Source organism: Panthera pardus, unplaced genomic scaffold (genome assembly GCF_024362965.1).
Source record: "Panthera pardus isolate Hobbes unplaced genomic scaffold, ASM2436296v1 HiC_scaffold_6, whole genome shotgun sequence".
Classification (NCBI taxonomy): domain Eukaryota; kingdom Metazoa; phylum Chordata; class Mammalia; order Carnivora; family Felidae; genus Panthera; species Panthera pardus.
In genome coordinates, this window is record NW_026526991.1 from 111,915,618 (window position 1) to 111,936,812 (window position 21,195).

The window sequence follows — 21,195 nt, forward strand, 5'->3', positions numbered from 1 at the left end:
CAGCCTCTACTGCCATGCACATGCCCAGAGGGAGACTATGCAGTCATAGAAGAGCACTGCCAATAGCCAAATCTTCGCAGCTGTTTGCAGGCCTCTGTAGAGGAGGCTCTGTCTTCTGTCACTGTCCTGCACCACTGCATTCACCTGTAGCTAAACCCTCCAACTATTTATCCACAGACCCCTAGCCTATTACCAGCCTCCACTGCTGTATGGCTATAAAAAACCTAGAAGCCATAGTAGTGCACACAGACAGTCAGGTTCCCCAAGCTATCTGTGTGCCCACAACTGGCTTAGCCCTGGATGTCTTCCCTGGCCCCCACTGCTACCTATGTTTTTACAACTGGCCACTGCCACTACACACACACCTGCTGAGGCCCTTGGCCAAGACTGTGTATACCACCAGCTCTGGCCAAATCACTGATTGCTCTGGTTCCTTGCAGTTGACCCTAGAAACAATGCTAAGGACCTCAAGAGCCTCTGAAGTCTCTGCAGACCCCTGTAATATTTGCCAAAGACCATGAAATTGTTGATGCTGTGGGCTGAAATGGCTTGAGCTGGCAAATCGCAATACTTGAGACCTGGTTCTGCCACATGCCCCCTCATTTGCCCCACACCATTAGACATGGGTCATGACACTCTTCAGCATCCCCCCACCTGCAGTTGAAGATCTTTCCTTACTGAACTCAGTCCATGAAGTCTAAAACAGCTAACTGCTTCTTCAAATGTGTAGACAACTATGCAAGAATACAGGAACCACAAAGAATCAGGAAAACATGACTCCACCAAAGGAATATAGTAAATCCCCAGTAATTGGCCCCAAATAAATAAAGATATAGGACTTGACCAACAAAGAACTCAAAATAATTTTTCTGAAGATGCTCATAGAGCTACAAGAGAACACATATAAGCAATTTCATGATATAGATAAAATAATACAAGAGAAAAATGAGACAGTCAACAAACATATAAGTCATTTAAAAAATAGAAATTTTGGAGTTGAAAAATATCGTGAAATAAACAAGAAAAAGTGGGACTACATCAAACTAAAAAGTTCCTGCACAGCAAAGGAAAACATCAACAAAATGAAAAGGCATGCTATAGAAAGGGAAAAATGTTTGCAAACCATATATCTGGTAAGAAGTTAATATCCAAAATATGTTTTTTTAATCCAATAAAAAATGGACAGAACACCTGGATGGACATTTTTCCAAAGACATACAAATGGTAACAGGTACTTGAAAATGTGTTCAACAACATTAATGTAATGTAAATCATCAGGGAAATGTAAATCAAAACAACAGTAAGATATCATCTCACACCTGTCAGAATGTCTATTATCTAAAAGACAAGAGGTAACAGTTGTTGGTGAGGTGTGCAGAAAAAGAACACTGTGTACTGTTGGTGGGAACGTGACCTGGCATAGCCACAATGGAAGACAGTATGGAGGTCCCTCAAAAAATTAAAAATAGAACTACTGTATGATCTAGCCATCCTACTTCTAGGTATATATCCAAATAAAATGAAATCACTGTCTCAAAGAGACATCTGCTCTCCCACACCCACTGCAGCATTATTTACAATAGCCAACACATGGAAACAATCTAGAAGTCCATAGACAGATGAATGAATGAAGAAAATGTGAGGGGTGTGTGTGTGTGTGTGTACATACACATATACATTCAATGGAAGATTATTCAGCCATAAAAAGGGAAATTATGCCCTTTGTGACAACACAGATGGACCCTGAGGACATTATGCTAACTGAAATAATTCAGAAAGAGAAAAACAAATACTATATGATCTCTCTTACATGTGGAATATAAACTATTGAAAAAGAAACAGAATAGAATGGTGGTTTCCAGGAGCTGTGGCATGGGGGAAATGGGGAGATGTTGGTCAAAGGGTACACACTTTCAGTTATAATATGAATAAGTTCTGAGAATCAAATATACAACATGCTGACAGGAGTTAATACTGTATTGTATACTTGAAAGCTGCAATGAGAGTAGAGTTTTAATGTTCTCACCAAAACAACACCAACAACAAAATGGTAATTATAAGAGATACAGGATAAATAAACTACCCATATTGCAGTAAGCATTTTGCAATATATGTGTATCAAATCATTTTGATTACCTTAAACTTATACAATGTTATATGCAATTATATATCAATAAGGCTATGAAAAAAGAGTCTAAGGGTATGCACATCTGCAACTTAATTAAAGAAAAGCTACTTTGGGGCGCCTGGGTGGCTCAGTCGGTTAAGCGTCCGACTTCGCTCAGGTCAAGATCTCGCGGTATGTGAGTTCGAGCCCCGCGTTGGGCTCTGTGCTGACGGCTCAGAGCCTGGACCCTGTTTCGGATTCTGTGTCTCCCTCTCTCTCTGACCCTCCCCCGTTCATGCTCTGTCTCTCTCTGTCTCAAAAATAAATAAATGTTAAAAAAAAAAAAAAGCTACTTTTCAAAGTTATGCGTATGAAGAGTTCCTGTTGGTATATACCCTTATTAACACATGACATTGTTACACTTTTTAATTTTTGACAATTTGAGAGGTATGAAACAGTTTCCCATGGTGGTTAGTTTGCAATTCCTTGATTGTTCGGTCTCAGATATCTGGATTTATTATTTGGTTAAATTCCTACTTATCCAAAAGATAATTGTCATTTTTTCTGGATTTATAACAATTCCTTATGTCTTCTGTATGCTAATCATTTAACAGTTTCAGGTAATCAAAATCTCTTTTTCCACTACGATTTATTTCAAATTTTCCTGATGGTATCTCTTGACAAACAGAAATTTTTAATTTTAACATAGTCAATTTTATCAAATTTATCCCTTATGACTGGTACTTTTATGTCTAGTATTAAAAGCCATTCTCTTACCACACAGTAATGAGGATATTCTTGTAAATAATCCAAGAAAATATGTAAACTTTTGCCTTTCATATGTAGGTGTTTAATGACATGGAGTTAATTTTCGAATATGCTATGAGGGAGTGCTCCAACTTTATTTTCCCCATATACATATCAATTATCATAATACCACTTATTGAAAACCCCATGTTTTCTCAACTTATCTGTAATGCCACCTTTGTTACATATCACATACCTAAATGCATTATGTCTGATTTGGGGCTTCAATGCTATTCAGTTGGCTTACTTGTCTTTCTTTCCCTATCTTAACTATTACAGATATATAATAAGTCTTCCAACTTGGAAAAATATTTTTCTAATTTCATTTTCATTAGTATCCAAAAAAATGAAGCTCCTACAGATAAATTTAATGAAACACTACAAGAACTTTTCTCTAAAAACTATAAAACATTGCAAAAAACCAAGACCTAAAAATGGAAATATAAACTATTTTCATGTAATGTAAATATTGAGTTAAAAAACCAAACGTTCAATTTTGAATTTGGTTTTGTTTATGTTGTGAGAAAGTGGTCCAGTTTCATTCTTTGTGTGTTGCTGTCCAGTTTTCCCAACACCACTTGTTGAAGAGAATTTTTTTTTCCATTGGATATTCTTTCTTGCTTTGTTGAAGATCAGTTGACCATATAGTTGTGGACTCATTTCTGGGTTTTCTATTCTGTTCCACTGACCTAGTTTTGTGCCAGTACCATACTGCCTTGATCACTATAGCTTTCTAATATAACTTGAAGCCTAGAATTGTGACGCCTCCAGCTTTGCTTTTCTTTTTCAAGATTAGCTATTCAAGCTCTTTTGTGGTTCCATACAAATATATTCATCTGTTAAGTTTCTTAAATTCCACATATAAGTGAAATCATATGGTATCCATCTTTCTCTGACTTATTTCCCTTAGCATAATACCCACCAGTTCCATCCACGTTGTTGAAAATGGCAAGATTTGATTCTTTTTCATCACTGAGTAGTATTCCATTGTGTATATATACCACATCTTCTTAATCCATTCATCAGTTGATAAACATTTGGGCTCTTTCCATACTTTGGCTATTGTTGACAGAGCTGCTATAAACATTGGGGTGCACGTGCCCCTATGAATCAGCACTCCTATATCCTTTGGATAAATTCCTAGTAGTGCAATTGCTGGGTCATAAGGTAGTTAGTTCTATTTTTAATTTTTTGAGTAACCTCTACTCTGTTTTCCAGAGCAGCTGCACCAGTTTGCATTCCCACCAACAGTGCAAGAGTGTTCTCCTTTCTCCACATCCTTGCCAACACCTGTTTCTTGCATTTTTTATTTTGGCCACTCTGACTGGTGTGAGGACAGAACTAGAGTATATTATGCTAAGTGAAATAAGTCAGGCAGAGAAAGACAATTTTTATGATTTCATATTTGGAATTTAACACAACAGATGAACACAGGGAAAGGGAAGGAAAAACAAGATAAAAACAGAGGGAGGCAAACCATAGGAGACTCTTAAATACAGAGAACAAACTGAGGGTTTTTGGAGAGGAGATGGGTGGGGAACAGGCTAAACAAGTAATGGGTATAAAGGAGGGCACTTGTTGGTATGAGCACTGGGTGTTATACGTAAGTGATGAAACACTGGGTTCTACTCCTGAAACCAACACTACACTGTATGTTAACTTGAATTTATTTTTTTTTAATATGAAATTTATTATCAAATTGGTTTCCATATAACACCCAGTGCTCATCCCAGCAGGTGCCCTCCTCAATGCCCATCACCCACTTTCCCCTCCCTCCCACCCCCCATCAACCCTCAGTTTATTCTGTTTTTAAGAGTCTCTTATGGTTTGGCTCCCTCCCTCTCTAACTTTTTTTCCCCTTCCCCTCCCCCATGGTCTTCTGTTAAGTTTCTCAGGACCCACATAAGAGTGAAATTAACTTGAATTTAAATAAATTAATTTTAGGGGTGCCTGGGTGGCTCAGTCAGTTCAGTGTCCAACTTGAGCTCTGGTCATGATCTTGCAGTTTCATGAGTTTGAGCCCTGCTTTGGGCTCTGCACTGATAGTGTGGAGCCTGCTTGGGATTCTCTCTCTCTCCCTCTCTCTGTGCCCCTCCACTAGTCACACTGTCTCTGTATCTCTCAAAATAAATAAATAAACTTTAATAAATAAATGTTTAAAATTAGTAAAAGATCTGAACAAATGCCTCACCAAAGATGGCAAAAAAAAGTATGAAAAAAATCTCAACATCAGATATTACAAATTAGAGCAATGAGACACCACTAAAAACTTTTAGAATGGCTAAAATCCAAAATTCTGATAACACCAAATGTTGACAAAGATATAGGGCAATAGGAATTCTTATTCTCATTGCTGGTGGGGATACAAAATGATACAGTCCCTTTGCAAGATGGTTTACCAGTTTCTTAAAAAAACTAAACATACATTTACTATATGATCCAGCAATTGCACTCCTTGGTATTCACCCCAATGAGCTGAAAAACATGTACACACACACACACACACAAAATAATCTTTTAGCAGCTTTTCTTTAATTGCAAAAACTTAGAAGCAACCAAGTTGTCCTTCAGTAGATGAATGGATTAAACAAACTATGGTACATCCATATAATGGATTATTATTCATTAATAAAAATAAATCAACTATAAAACCACAAAAATCATTAAGAAGGAAATTTGAATGCATACTGCTAAGTAAAAGAAAGACTGTATGAGTCCAAATATATGACATACTTGGAAGGGCAATACTATAGAGACATCAAAAAGATTAATGATTGCCAAGGACTCAGGTAGATGGAGGGCGAAATAAATAGGTAGAACATGTGATGCAAGGCAGTGAAACCTGTCTGTATGATATTGTAATGGTGAATACATGACATTATACATTTGTCAAAACCTATAGAACTCTATAGCACAAAGAGTGAACCCAATGTAAGCTTGGAATTTAATTAATAATATTGTATTAGGGGCGCCTGAGTGGCTCAGTCGGTTAGGCGGCCGACTTCGGCTCAGGTCATGATCTCATGGTCCGTGAGTTCGAGCCCCGCGTCAGGCTCTGTGCTGACGGCTCAGAGCCTGTTTCGGATTCTGTGTCTCCCTCTCTCTGACCCTCCCCTGTTCATGCTCTGTCTCTCCCTGTCTCAAAAATAAATAAAAATGTTTAAAAAATTTAAAAAATAATAATAATATTGTATTAATATTGTATTGTATTGTATTGTATTGTATTATATTGTATTGTATTGGTTCATCAATTTTAACAAATGTAGCACACTAATGAAAAATGTTAATAAAACTGTGCAGAGAGTAGGCAGCAGAGAATGGGCATATGGGAACTCTGTACTTTCTGCTCAAGTTTTCCATAAACCTAAAACTGCTATAAAGAAATAAATTTCATTAATTATGAAATGAAGCAATATCAAAGTTAAATAGTATAAACACAGAGTGGAATACAAAGATAACTTTTGCCTTGTTGATTAGGCTATGATATCAAATTTAGAGAATGGGAAGAGAATAAAGTTTGGCCAGAGAATATGAAAAGGGTACACTTAGCAGAAAAAGAGAGCATATACAAGTAAAACTGAATAATACTGAGAGAAAGCATATTTATACTAAAGGAGCCCAGGGACTGAGGCAGCTGTCATGGAAAAAGATAGCTCATAGATACACAGAACATGTATGTGTGTTGAACATGTATATATGTATGTTGAATGGGGGGTGGAGGTGGGGTGGGAAAACTGGGTGAAAGAGGTCAAAAGGTACAAACTTCCAGTTATGAAATAAGTAAGTTATGGGATGTAATGTACAGATGGTGTCTATAGTTAGTAATACTGTATTGCATATTTGAAAGTTGCTAAGAGAGTAGATCTTGAAAGTTCTCATCACAAGAACAAAAAATTCTTGTAATCTAACTAGATTTATTGTGATGATCATCTTGCAAATTGTACAAATATCACACACTTGAAGCTAATGTAATGTATGTCAATTATACCTCAATTAAATAAATGAATGAAGAGACAGAGACAGACAAAAGGAGAACATTTTTAAGTAATCAGTAACACTTCTATTATATTTAATTCTTTTGGTTTTGTGGTTAGAGGATGTGTTCCAATCAGCCTATATGTGGGCATAGAGACTTCTGTTTTTGTCCATGAAGGAGCATCAGGGACTAGAATTATTCTTGGGGGAAAATATGTAAAACAGCAATATTCAGACATTGGAAAACAAGCAGAAGGAAAAGAAAGGAACAGAGCCCTTTGATAACCCCATCTTACTTCCTGAAGTTTCCAGGCCACAGCATAAGGAAGGGGGACCCAGAGTCTACTGCTTTCCTGGGGTTCAGAGACAAAGTTTAGATTTTTGGAAGCCCAAAGCAGCTAGAATTCACAGGACACAGTATTAGAGACAGCTGCACAGATTCAGAAAGACAGCCCTAGAGATGTGCAGAGAGTTTTCCTGGATGTAAAAAGAAACTTTCACTACCCACTCCAAAGCTCTAGATAGCTTTCTACTCATGTAGTCAGTCAGGACTTTTGGATCAAAGGTCTCTACAGAATTTGGGAGCAGTGTAGAATCAAGCTGTAGAATTAATCACTGTTGAATTAAAGCCTTTGGTTTAAATATGGCAACACTAGGGTTTAAAGCCGAAGTGGAAAGAGAACAGGATTCCTGTCAACCTTTTCTACACAAGTTTTATTTTCTAACTTATAATATAAATTGTACTCTACAGCATATATTACATCATTGTTTCAAAATTCTTTCTAGTATCTTGACATAAGCAAGGTAATTTCTCCTTTCTGTTGAAAAGTAGTCAGAAGTTCAACAGAGCAGTTCTAGCAGCTCTTTATATTCATGAAGCAATTGGTACTCAGCTGTTATCAAAGAATTAGTGCATATGAGATGATCTATAATTCACAGAAACAAAATCTACAAATGACCTTTTAAGTTTATTGCTGTTCCATCTCAAAGGCTTGGCACGCCTGAAACATTTCAGCAGCATACTCTAATCACAACCAAAACTCCTCCATCCCTTGGGGTGCCTGGGTGGCTCAGTCGGTTAAGTGCTTGACTTCGGTTCAGGTCATGATCTCAAGGTTCATGAGTTTGAGCCCTGTGTCTGACTCTGTGCTGACAGCTCAGAGCCTGGAGCCTGCTTTGGATTCTGTGTCTCCCTCTCTCTGCCCTTCCCCTGCTAATGCTCTTTCTCTCAAAAATAAATAAACATTAAAAAAATTGTTTTTAAATCTCTGTCCTCAAAAATGAGTCTATTTTTTGTAGCATGTAGCCTTAATTAGGAATTTCAATACTTGCTTGATAGTCAGTTCAACTGTATGGCTCCAAACTCCAGGGACTCTATGTTATTACTTTAATAATAACTTTAAATTATAGAAAACTATAGAAATTAATGCACTTGACAGAAGTTGTTAACACAATAATGTTTAAATGAGTGGAAACTTACGTGGATCAGTTGCAGAAACATCTATAAATTCTTTAGTTGGGTGGGTTTTTATGAATTCTGAAATAACAGTATATTTGTCATATGTTTAATATATCAATTATACATATTGAGTTTAAAGAAAACTCTAAAAAAAACAATAGAGCTCCCAACAGTGGAAAGCCTCCCAATCAGGCATCAAATGGTAATATCTGAATGAATGTATATAACAATTGAGTATTATAAACTCATCATTTTCTCAACAACACTTGTTCCTCTTACATTCTTTTAATTAATGTTACCATGATTTAATCTCCCTTCCTTTCATATCTAATCACCAAGTTTTCCCAATTTTACCAGTAAATTTTCTCAAATCTACCCCTATTCTTGTTTATTTATGCTCTCATATAAGAACTCATCACACATCTAAAACACAGCAATAACTTTCCTTCCCTATACCTAGTCCCCAAATATAGCTTCTACAATGTGGCCAGAATAATCTGTCTACAATTAAATCCAACCATGTCACTTTCTTACAAAAAGTCTTCAGTGATTCCCTAGCATATACGAGGAAAAAAAAAAGTTCCCTAGCACAGCATCCAATCCCTCTGACTAGGCTCTCTCTTATCTTATCCCTACCTTCTAGCTTCAAATTCTAATACCATTCAACTTGCAATTCCCTATTCATGCTCTTTGCTCATACTAGGTCTTCTTCGTAAAAAACCAGATATCTCCCTTCTTCATTTGACTAGATCCTATTATGTAAAGGATCCTTTGTCCTTTACAGTTGCATAAAATCTTTCCAACTCCCTCAGGTTGAACAAATTGGCTCTCTGTGGATTCACTGAAAATTACACATAACCTTTATCATGCATTCTCATGTATTACACTATATTAAAATGATACATAATGTGCTTGTGTCCTTACTACATTGTGTATTTTATGGTGGTAACAACCAAGGTTTATTCGTTTTGTACAACTCCCAGAATCTGAAACATAATAACTTTTATTGAAAATATCAAACTCACTATTGAATATATCTTTAAATTTACTATTATATAATTTTATGGATATAAATTTTTAAACTAAGTCTCAAATGTTAATGTAATATAGAAAAACTTATAATGCTACACATGTATAAAATATTATCACCTTCAATTATCTGCTGTATGGTTTCATAACTTTGCAATGCTCCTGGTAAATTTTCACTATGCCTGTTTAAATTTCAATAAATACAGCATGTATTTATTATCAAAGAATAAGAGTTTAAATTACACTTAATAAATAGAATATATGCTCTAGATATTATACAGTTTGTAAAATAAAATTTAACATATTTTTTAACTTTTATTCACAGACAATAAGGTAAATTAATTAGTACCAAGCAAATAAGTATAAAAGTCACATTATGTAATTCTAAAAATTCTATGTATTCCATGAATATAATTATGTATATCAACAACAATCTTAATAAAAACAGCAAAAGTAAATTGAATAAAAATAGGATATTTCTTTTAATGGTGAAATTGTTAAGAGCACAAGTTCTAGAGACAAGCTGCTTGGCTCAAAACTTGTCTTTCCCACTTACTAATTATATGACCTTGGGTAAGTTATTTAATGCCTCTGACTTTTAGTTTCTTCATCTATTAAAATTGGGATATTAGAGTACATATCTCAGAAAGTAGTGCTCTTCAGATAACTGTTTCCACGCTGTATGTCCACAGGCTGTTTGCCCTGCCTTTTTGCCAAGAGCAACCCCAGTGCCCTCTGATTTCACTCATATGTAGAATTTAAGAAACAAAACAGGGGCCCCTGGGTGACTCAGTCAGTTAAGAGTCTGACTTTTGATTTCAGCTCAGTTCATGATCTCCCAGTTGGTAAGACTGAGCCCCACATCAGGCTCCCCACTGACATCATGGAGCCCCTTGGGATCCTCTCTCCTTCTCTGCCCCTACCCCACTCACACTCTCTCTCAAAATAAACTTTAAAAAAAAGAAACAAAGAAATGGGAAAAAGGGGGGAAAGCTAGAAAGACAAATTAAAAAGCAGACTTTTAATTACAGAGAACAAACTGATGGTTGGAAGAGGAGAAGTGAGAGGAGGGATGGGTAAAATAGGTGATGGGGATTAAGGAGTGCATCTGTCATGATAAGCACCAGCATGGAACTGCTAAATCACTATTTTGTACACCTGAAACTAATATAATGATGTATGTTAACTATACTGGAATTAAAATAAAAAATAAAATAACAAAATAACAAAAGTTGAATATGTCAGACATCTAATGTATAGCATGCTGTTTACAGTTAACAATATTAATGTATACTTCATATTTGCTAAGAGTGAATCTTAAAGTGTTTTCACCACACACAAAAAAAGTAACTATGTGAGGTGGGAAAAAAAAGTCCTAAAAGGTATTCCATGATAATAATTTAGTCATCTATTAAATTCAAGACAGATAAACCTCAAATATCAAAAGTCAGATAATAGGAGTATCATTGTAATCAATCATTTGAATCTTTCTCCCATCTGTCAAAAAAAAAGGCTTTCCACAACTAGAAAGTAGAGAATTTTTCTTTAGAACATATCCCTGTCCCTATGAAATTTTTAATGATGCTGTTCATAAATAACTTTATCTTAGTTTCCTATTTACTATAGAAGCTACATAATCAAACTGAGAGAATATTTTAAAAGCCAGATATTTAAGCCAGCCATTCCAACAGAACTTTCTAGCAACAGCCACATGTGGCTACTAAGCATTTGAAATATGGGTAGTATGACTGCAGAATTGACTTTTTAATTAAATTGAACTGAATTTCAATTTTAGTAGCTAGATGTGACTAGTGACTACTGATTTGCCGGTGCCACTTCAAATTGTCAAAAATTTCAAATAGGAGCAAGCTGAGTAGACTATTTGATATGATTTAGAAATTACATACAGCACAATATCTGAACCATTACATTTGTTACTACTTTATACCCACTCTTATTGTTTTGAATTCTATTAACTCTTATATTTTACTTACTTGGGTTTAGACAACAAGGCTTTCAAGGAGTATAAAGACTCTTGTTTAAGACGATTTTTCAGTTCTTCTAGTTTTTGCACCTGCTTTACTACTTGAGCAAGGCTTAAAGTGACTGTTTTTTCAGGTGCTGGAAACTCTGTTTCTAAAAAATTTTGATCTTTACTTATCTAAAACATAAAATTAGCCAGTTACTTAGGAAATACCATTTTGCAACTATATCTCAAAGAAATTTCATCATTTTATTTACAAGTTAAATAATTTTTATATTTTATCTATAACTACAATGAAATAATAATATTTTATAAATATAATTTAAGAGTAATTATCTAGCAACAGAATTATAGCTAAGTGTTGACTTTTACATGTCAAAACTCAAATCCTTAATATATGAGAATTTTAAGCAAGTTCAATAACAATTGTAGCAGAATAATTAACGGTAATTCAAAATATTTACAAGAGAATTCTAAAGTAATTGATTTCCCAAAATCCTTTTTAAGAATACTCTTACCCATGATAAATATGGAAATACAGTAATTTGCTCTCAAAACCAATACTTTCTACTACTAACTCCCAGAAGTTAATATATAAGTCTATGAAACTGGCATTCTTCCATCTGTATGTGGAAAACTGAGACCCATTTGGATGTCTCAAGACTTTTTGAACAGACCAAGCTACAGAATAATGAGCAATCAGGAGAATCAGTAGGATCCATAGAATAAGATGATAGACCATAACTGGTATTCTAGACAATGTCTATTTAAAGAAAGTTCATCAAGATGAATGCCCCCCCATCCAAAAAAACAAAACAAACAAAAATAAAAAATAAAAAAAATGAAAGAAATATCAAACAGCTAACATGTGGAGACATAAGCAATCAGAGTAGCAATGGAGGTAAAAAAAAAAAAATTCAGAATAGCAGAGATCCACCCACATATATACCTCTGACCCTTATGATGTGAGGGGAAGCTAAAAAGAAAAAAAAAAAAAAGTAGTAGTAGTCAAGGCATAGTCCTAAAACCTAGCAAAGAGAAATTCTAGCAATGGGAATTTAAAAGAGACATTTTAGTAATGGCTACTTGAAATGGAATTAGGATATAACAGCAAGAAGTAAACACTGGGCAATGTTCTGGAAGTCTGAAACTGGGGGATACAGGACAACCGGAAGAGATGTATGGAAACTCTATGGACAACGGCACGATCCCAAAGAGAGGACATAATTTGGTATATAAGATACATTGCCAAATCATAAATGGAATCTAAAACCATCATAAATGGATCCAAAAAGTGATGTAGCAATCAGCCACAGTTACAATTTATTAACTCTCATCTAAAAATTCATTCTTACTATGAAAAATTATATGCCAACAAACTGGACAACCCGGAAAATGGACAAAGTCCTAGACATCCGCACACTGCCAAAACTCAAACAGGAAGAAAGAAAATCTGAACAGACCCATAACCAGCAAAGAAATTGAATCGGTTATCAAAAATCTCCCAATAAATAAGAGTCCTGAGCCAGATGGCTTCCCAGGGGAATTCTACCAGACATTTAAAGCAGAGTTAATACCTATCCTTTTCAAGCTCTTCCAAAAAATTGAAACAGAAGGAAAGCTTCCGGACTCATTCTATGAAGCCAGCATTACCTTGATTCCCAAACTAGACAGAGACCCCACAAAAAAGGAGAATTACAGGCCAATATCTCTGATGAAAATGGATGTAAAATTCTCAACAAGACACTAGCAAATTGCATTCAACAGTATATTAAAAAGAATTATTCACCAGGATCAAGTGGGATTCATTCCTGGGCTACAGGGCTGGTTCAATATTTTCAAATCAATCAATGTGATACATCACATTAATAGAAGAAAGGATAAGAACGATATGATCCTGTCAATAGATGCAGAAAAAACATTTGACAAAATACAGCATCCTTTCTTTATAAAAACCCCCAAAAGGTTGGGATAGAAGGAACATACCTTAACATCATAAAAGCCATATATGAAAAGCCCACAGCTAATATCATCCTCAATGGGGAAAAATTGAGAGCTTTCTCCCTGAGGTCAGGAAAATGACAGGGATGTCCACTCTCACCAATGTTGGGGTTTTTTTTAATTTTTTTTTTTACATTTATTTATTTTTTGAGAGACATAGAGAGAGCACAAGTTGGGGAGCGGCAGAGAGAGAAGGAGACACAGAATCTGAAGCAGGCTCCAGACTCTGAGCTGTCAGCACAGAGCCTGACACAGGGCTTGAACTCACAAACCATGAGGTCATGACCTGAGCTGAAGTCAGACGCTTAACCGACTGAGCCACCCAGGCGCCCCTCACCAATGTTGTTTAACATAGTGTTGGAAGTCCTAGCTACAACAGACAACAAAATGAAATAAAAGGCATCTAAATTGGCAAAGAAGAAGTCAACCTTTCACTTTTTGCAGATGACATGATACTCTACATGGAAAACCCAAAAGACTCCACCAAAAAGCTGCTAGAACTGGTACGTGAATTCAGCAAACTTGCAGGATATAAAATCAATGTACAGAAATCGGTCTCATTTCTATACGCCAATAATGAAGCATTGGAAAGAGAAATAAAGAAACTGATCTATTTACAATTGCACCAGGAACCATAAAATACCTGGGAATAAACCTAACCAAAGAAGTAAAGGATCTGTACTATGAAAATTAAGGAACACTTGTGAAAGAAATTGAAGACACAAAGAAATGGAAAAATATTCCCTGCTCATGGATTGCAAGAACAAACATTGTTAAAGTGTCCATACTACCCAGAGCAATTTACACATTCAATACACAATCAAAATAGCACCAGCATTCTTTTCAGAGCTAGAACAATCCTAAAATTTGTATGCAACCAGAAAAGACCCTGAAAAGCCAAAGTAATGTTGAAAAAGAAAAACATAGGGGGAGGCATCACAATCCAAGACCTTAGCCTGTACTACAAAGCTGTAGTCATCAAGACAGTATGGTATTGGCACAAAAACAGACACATAGACCAATAGAATACAACAGAAAACCCAGAACTGGACCCAAAAATGTATGGCCAACTAATCTTCGACAAAGCAGGAAAGGGTATCCAATGGAAAAAAGATAGTCTCTTTAGCAAGATTCTGAGAGAACTGGACAGCAACATGCAGAAGGATGAAACTGGAACATTCTCTTCCACAATACACAAAAATAAATTCAAATGGATGAAAGACCTAAACGTGAGACAGGAAATCATCAAAACCCCTACAGGAGAAAACAGGCAACAACCTCTTTGACCGCGGCCACAGCAACATCTTATTTGACATGTCTCTGAGGGCAAGGGAAATAAAAGCAAAAATGAACTATTGGTAGCTCATCAATAAAAAAAAAAAGCTTCTGCACAGCAAAGGAAAGAATCAACAAAACTAAAAGGCAACCAGTGGAATGGGAGAAAATATTTGCAAATGACACATCAGATAAAGGGTTAGTATCCAAAATCTTTAAAGAATTTACCAAACTCAACATCCAAAAACAAATAATCCAGTGAAGAAGGATGAAACTTATTCCAGGGAAGAAGACGTGAATAGACACTTTCTGAAGAAGACTTCCAGATGGCTAGCAGACACATGAAAAGATGTCCAACATCACTAATAATCAGGGAAATATATATCAAAACTACACCAGTCAGAGTGGCTAAAATTAACAACTCAGGAAACAACACATGTTGGCAAGAATGTGGAGAAATGGGAACCCTCTTGCACTGTTGGTGGGAATGCAAACTGGAAAACAGTGTGAAGATTACTCAAAAAATTAAAAATAGAACTACCCTATGACCCAGCAATTGCACTACTGGGAATTTATCCAAAGGATAGAGGAGTGCTGATTCATAGGGGCACATGTACCCCAACGTTTACCACAGGACTATCAACAATAGCATATTATGGAAAGAGCCCAAATGTCCATAAACTGATGAATGGAAAAAGAAGACGTGGTGTACATATACAATGGACTACTACTCAGCAATGAAGAAGAATGAAATCTTGCCATTCACAACAACATGGATGGAACTGGAGGGTATTATGCTAAGTGAAATAAGTCAGGAGAAAGATGGATACCATGTTTTCACTCATATGTGGAATCTGAGAAACTTAATAGAAGACCATGGGAGAAGGGAAAGAAAAAAAATAGTTACAGAGAGGGGGGGAAACCGTAAGACTCTTAAATACAGAAAACAAACTGAGGGTTGATGGGGGTGGGGGGGTTAGGTGGGTGAGAAAAATGGGTGATGAGCATTGAGGAAGGCACTTGTTGGGATGAGCACTGGGTATTGTATGTAAGTGATGAATTACAGGAATCTCCCCCTGAAGTCAGGAGCACACTGTATACACTGTGTGTTAGCTAACTTGACAATAAATTATATATAAAGAATGACCAAATAAGATAAGAACACATTATATAAATAAATTTTTAAAAAATAAATTAAAAAAATAAAGAATTCATAAAATTTAAATAAACATTTTTTAAAAAGAGGATTCTTATATATCTTCAAAAGCTTGACTGTCCAGTTTTGCTGTCTCCACTGAATAGGCTGGTAAAACAAGGGCTTCATAATAATATAATAAAATATATTGTACTAAAAAATAATAAAAAATAAAATAAAATAAAAATCCATTCTTGGGGCACCTGGGTGGTTCAGTCAGTTTAAGCGTCCGACTTCATCTCAGGTCATGATCTCACAGTTCATGGGTTTGAGCCCCACGTTGAGCTCTGTGCTGACAGCTCAGAGCCTAGAGCCTGGAGCCTGCTTCGGAGTCTGTCTCCCTCTCTCTCTGCCCCTCCCCCACTCACACTCTGTCTCTCTCAAAAGCAAATAAACATTAAAAAAATTAGGGATGCCTGGGTGGCTCAGTCGGTTAAATAACTAGCTCTTGATTTCAGCTCAGGTCATGATCTTGCAGTTCATGGGTTTGAGCCCCACATCGGGTTCTGCACTGATGGTGTGGAGCCTGCTTGGGATTCTCTATCTCCCTCTCTCTCTGCCCCTCCCCTGTTCATTCTCTCATTCTCTCCCTCTCTCTCTTTCTCAAAATAAATAAACTTAAAAAAAAATTAAAAATCGGGGCACCTGGGTGGCTCAGTTGGTTAAGCATCTGACTTCAGCTCAAGTCATGATCTTGCGGTTTGTGGGTTTGAGGCCCACGTCAGGCTCTGTGCTAACAGCTCAGAGCCTAGAGCCTGTTTAGGATTCTGTGTCTCCTCCTCTCTCTGCCCCTCCCCTGCTCATGCTCTGTCTCTGTCTCTCAATAATAAATAAACGTAAAAAAATTTTTTTAATTAAAAATCCATTCTTCATTGCTGTGCTTACAATAGTGGAACATTTCTGACAGGTAGCATGTTAACCTTTATCAATGGAGGGTTCTAGACACTACAAAAAGAAGCAGCTTTGTTCCTAGTTCTGTCATCTCTCTCTGCTTAATCCTAGGGCACTGCATAGTATACCTAGTAGAGCTCACCTCCAAAAAGTTACAATAGCACCACCCCATAGGTGTCTTCCTCACAAGGTCCCTGGCATGGCTCATTCCCTCAGGCAGCTTCTCCTAGAACTTCTTACAAAATCTACCAGTGCAGAAACCCCTTCAGGAATCTTTCCAGCATACCACCCTTGGAGACAGCAAAAGGAACAGCACCTCTCCAGAAGATGGCTTTCCCCAGTACCAGAGAGGATGGCTTCCCAATGTATCACCCTTATGACCAGCTTCCCAGTAAGTCCTGGTTCCACCACTATGGCACCCCAGAAAACTCAGTGATGACAGCTGCTCCTTCTTCACAAGTTCTGGACTTTAGCCCTGGGTTAGGGACAGGGTAAGGATGGGGGTATTAAGATTTGTTCCTTCTTTAAGTACTTTGCTTCCATCCTATCAATAGAGGCTGTTCCTTATATCTTCTATCCCTATATTCTTTAGAGTTGCCTTTACCTCTTGGTAGGGATTCTCCTATATTAGTAATTCTTTATATTGAACTTTCCCTATTCAAATTACAGTGTAGTTTTTATCTTTTGATTAGACCCTAACTGATACATTGCATTTCCTGTTAAGAATTCAATTTAAACATGAGTCCTTTCTGGGAGAAGAGATGATATCACAGAACTAAAGGAATATGGAATAGACAATGAGATTATCAGCTACAAGATTTCATCAAAGACACCTACTTGGCACAGGTTCCAGCAGAACCACATAGCCTATGTGCTAATCCTACATTTCTCTAGTGCAGCTCACCACACATTCTGAAGGCTTCAACATGTATCTCTGTTGATGTAACATGACCGCAGGCATTAGCCTCACCAGCATGTACTATCAATAAAATGTGTCAGCAATAAAAACAAGATTATTCCAAGATTCTCAAATGTTAGTATACATAATAATCCTCTAAGAAATCCTATTAAGGGGCGCCTGGGTTGCTCAGTCAGTTGAGCATCCAACTTTGGCTCAGGTCATGATCTTGTGGTTTATGAGTTCGAGCCCCACGTCAGGCTCTGTGCTGACAGCTCAGAGCCTGGATCCCGCTTTGGATTCTGTGTCTCCCTCTCTCTGTTCCTCCCCCACTCGCACTCTGTCTCACTGTCTCTCTCTCAAAAATAAAGAATAAAAAAATTTTTTAAAGAATTCCTATTAAAAAGGCATATTGCTAACCTATACACATACAAAAAGAACTTTAATTCAGGAACTCTGACATGGAGTTCTGAAATGGGCATTTGGAACAGGTATCTTGGGTAATACTTAAACATGATCCATCAAACATATTTAAGAAACCATTCATCAAAAGTCATAAGATAATACAAACACATTGGCAATGTATCTAATACACACCAAATTTAGTAATTATTCATAATAATTAATTATGGATTTAAAAACTGAAAAATTTGGAATTCTAGATCAGAAGTTTAGTTCTATACTAAAGGTTCCTCCTTGTGAATATGAATGCATACACCAGGATTTCAGAAATACTGGAAATGATGGTAACTGGCACTAAAGTGTAAATAGTAGATACAGAGAAAGATCAACATATATGAAAGCTATTTAGGACATAAAATCAAAAGGACTCAGGAATGTATTGAATATTAAGAAATCAAGTTGTCAAGGTTAATCGCCACATTTCTGTTTTACCCAACTGGATAGATATTACTACCATTCACTGAGACAGGGAACACTGGAAGAAGTGTAAGTTTAAGGGTAAAAAAATTATTGGTTTTGATTCATTGGGTGTGAGGTGAAATAGTCTAGTAGGCAATTATATACCCATCTGGAGTTCAGAGGATGATTTTGAGCAAGAAGTGTACATTTCTAAATTACCAGTATAAACGTAACACTTAAATTGAAAAACCAGTTGTGGTTGCCTAGGGGGTAAGTTTAAAGTAAAGAAAATAAAAGGAGGATATAGAATGAAATCTCAAGGCGCTCAAATATTTATTGGTTATAAAATAAAGGTGGTTCTAAAAAGGAAACAGCTAAAGAGGTAAAACAGTAGCCAAGAAAGCGTAATTCACAAAAGTCAAAGAAATAGTGTTTTAAAAATGACGAAATGATTGACAATGTCAAGTATAGCTAAGGTAAAGAAAATTCCTATTGAATTTGACAATATAAAAGTTTCATAGAACCAAACAGAATGTTTTCTTTATTATGGAGAGAGAATCTAATCAGGGTAGGCTGAGAAATGCTTTGGAAGAAAAGAGTATATATAATAAATTGATGCCAAAAAATGAGCTCTGAAGTTTCAAAGTATGGCCCTCAGCTAAACTGTTAAGTTTTTATAGAAAATCCACAAAAACCCCAATTATTTTTGATAGCCCTAGTTGGCTCTTTCAAGGAGAGAACATCCAGATTAACCTCTTCACTAGATGCCAATTTATCAGCTAATAATTTTTTTTATAAAAGACTCAACTAGTTTTATTGTCCCTCAACTATCTTCAAGGCTTTTCCTCTCCTCACTTTTATAAATCTTTGATTTTGCCTTTATTTAAAAAAAACAATAATTTTTTTAATGTTTATTTATTCTTGACAGAGAGAGAGAGAGAGAGAGAGAGACAGAGCGTGAGCAGGGAAGGGGCAGAGAGAGGGAGACACAGAACCCAAAGCAGGCTCAAGGCTCTGAGCTGTCAGCACAGAGCCCAACATGGGGCTCAAACCCATGAACCATGAGATCATGACCTGAGACGAAGTCAGATGCTTAACCGAGTCACCCAACAGTAATGTAATAACTATTTCCCTTATGAGTAAATTTGCATACAATTTTTTTTAAAGATTGGTTATGAAGGGCAAAAAAGAAATAGGCCAGTAATTGGAGGGAATGTGGCATCAAATTAGAGAGACATGAGTATATTTAAAACCTGAAAGGAAGAACACAATTGGTTAGGAAAAGTTTAATATGTGAGAATGATTAATCAATTTCTTAAGATAAGATCCAAAACAAGTAAAAGAATGAGTCTTATGTAAGAAGAGGAACAATATTTGTTTAATAAGAAGAAAGAAGAAAGGAGGAGTGAATGAGCATGGATTTAAATAAGCTGTTTGGTAATTTAGGAGTTCTAACCGGTGGCTTATATATCAGGCATTTCAAGTGACTCATTGAGAGTGTAAATGAAAATGGGACTGAGGGAATATAGGTTTGAGATGATGGCTGAAAAGGATTGAAATTCATTTCAGAAATGCAATAGAATTGCCAGGCAATATTCAAAATAATTATGTCTGAATAATCATGTCACTTTCTTCATCATTGTTTTACAACTAAGCTAAAGGCCCAAAAAGTAAATATTTGCATTTATTCAAGTTTAAGTTTTGTTAGACAAATGCAATGAAAAGAGAAAGAGGTAAACAATATTAGGAAGTTAAGAAATTCACTGTGATTAAGTACCTACTGTCTAAGCTAAAAAGAAAAATTCACTGTGATTAAGTACCTACTGTCTAAGCTAAAAAATACTGCAGGAAGGTAAAGGAATGAATGAACCAGTAGTCTTGATGAAGTCAAAGAATGGCCAGAATAGTATTTAAAGCAATAATTGATAAGTCAGAAATTTTTAGTTCAAGAATGAGTTTCCTGGGGGCGACTCAGTGGCTCAGTCGGTTAAGCATCCAGCTTCAGCTCAAGTCATGATCTGACAGTTCGTGGGTTCAAGCCCCACGTCTGGCTCTGCACTGACAGTGTGGAGCCTACTTGGGATTCTCTCTCTTCCTCTCTCTCTCTCTTCCTCTCCTCCACTCATGCTCCCTCTCTCTTTCAAAATAAATAAATAAACTTAAAAAAAACAGCATAAAGTCTTTCCCAAAATGGAATTAAAAACCCTTAAGGTTAGAGACCGATAGTTTTCAAAATGGTCATAAAACATCTGAAAATCTAAAGTATAAAAAAAATCATGAAAATACCATTAAATTTAAATAAAACCAATATAAAATTGTATAAGTAAGCATATTATAATATCATACATGTTTTTTAAATACAGGAGAAAGGTTTAAGCTGATATAAGTTTTTCCTTGTCACTTACTCTTTTACATAAATTAGGAAAGAATGATAATTAAATTTCCATTATTTATTTTTAAGAGAAAGAATGTGTCAAACTCAGAGCATCTCAGATACATGCAGGAATATAGTGCGTAATCAAGGAGAAACATTTTATTCTAACCTTTTGTTCCTTCTCTACCTAAGTCAAAAGATTATAAACAATAGTTATTCAAAAAATCTTAACTAATTTCAAATTGATTTTCAAATGAGACAAAATATCAATTTAATTCACAATTAAGAAATGTTATACTTACCTCCTCCATCTGATTGACCTGTAGCTGAAACCACTTT

General features: G+C 36.0%; 1 protein-coding gene across 4 annotated transcripts in view; it reads right to left on the bottom strand.

Annotated features, from left to right (window-relative positions):
- Positions 1–21,195, bottom strand: part of LOC109276311 (coiled-coil domain-containing protein 7-like) — a 270,114-nt gene that overhangs the window by 205,240 nt on the left and 43,679 nt on the right. For all 4 annotated transcript variants that reach the window (XR_008419683.1, XR_008419681.1, XR_008419682.1 and 1 more), the window contains 4 exons: positions 21,159–21,191; positions 11,372–11,538; positions 9,498–9,559; positions 8,370–8,426 (listed from right to left, as the gene is read on the bottom strand). Coding sequence is in view for 1 of the 4 variants with exons in the window: in XM_019465186.2 (XP_019320731.2) it covers positions 8,370–8,426; positions 9,498–9,559; positions 11,372–11,538; positions 21,159–21,191 (319 nt within the window). In the remaining 3 variants the exon portion in view is untranslated. The remainder of the gene's footprint in view (positions 1–8,369; positions 8,427–9,497; positions 9,560–11,371; positions 11,539–21,158; positions 21,192–21,195) is intronic.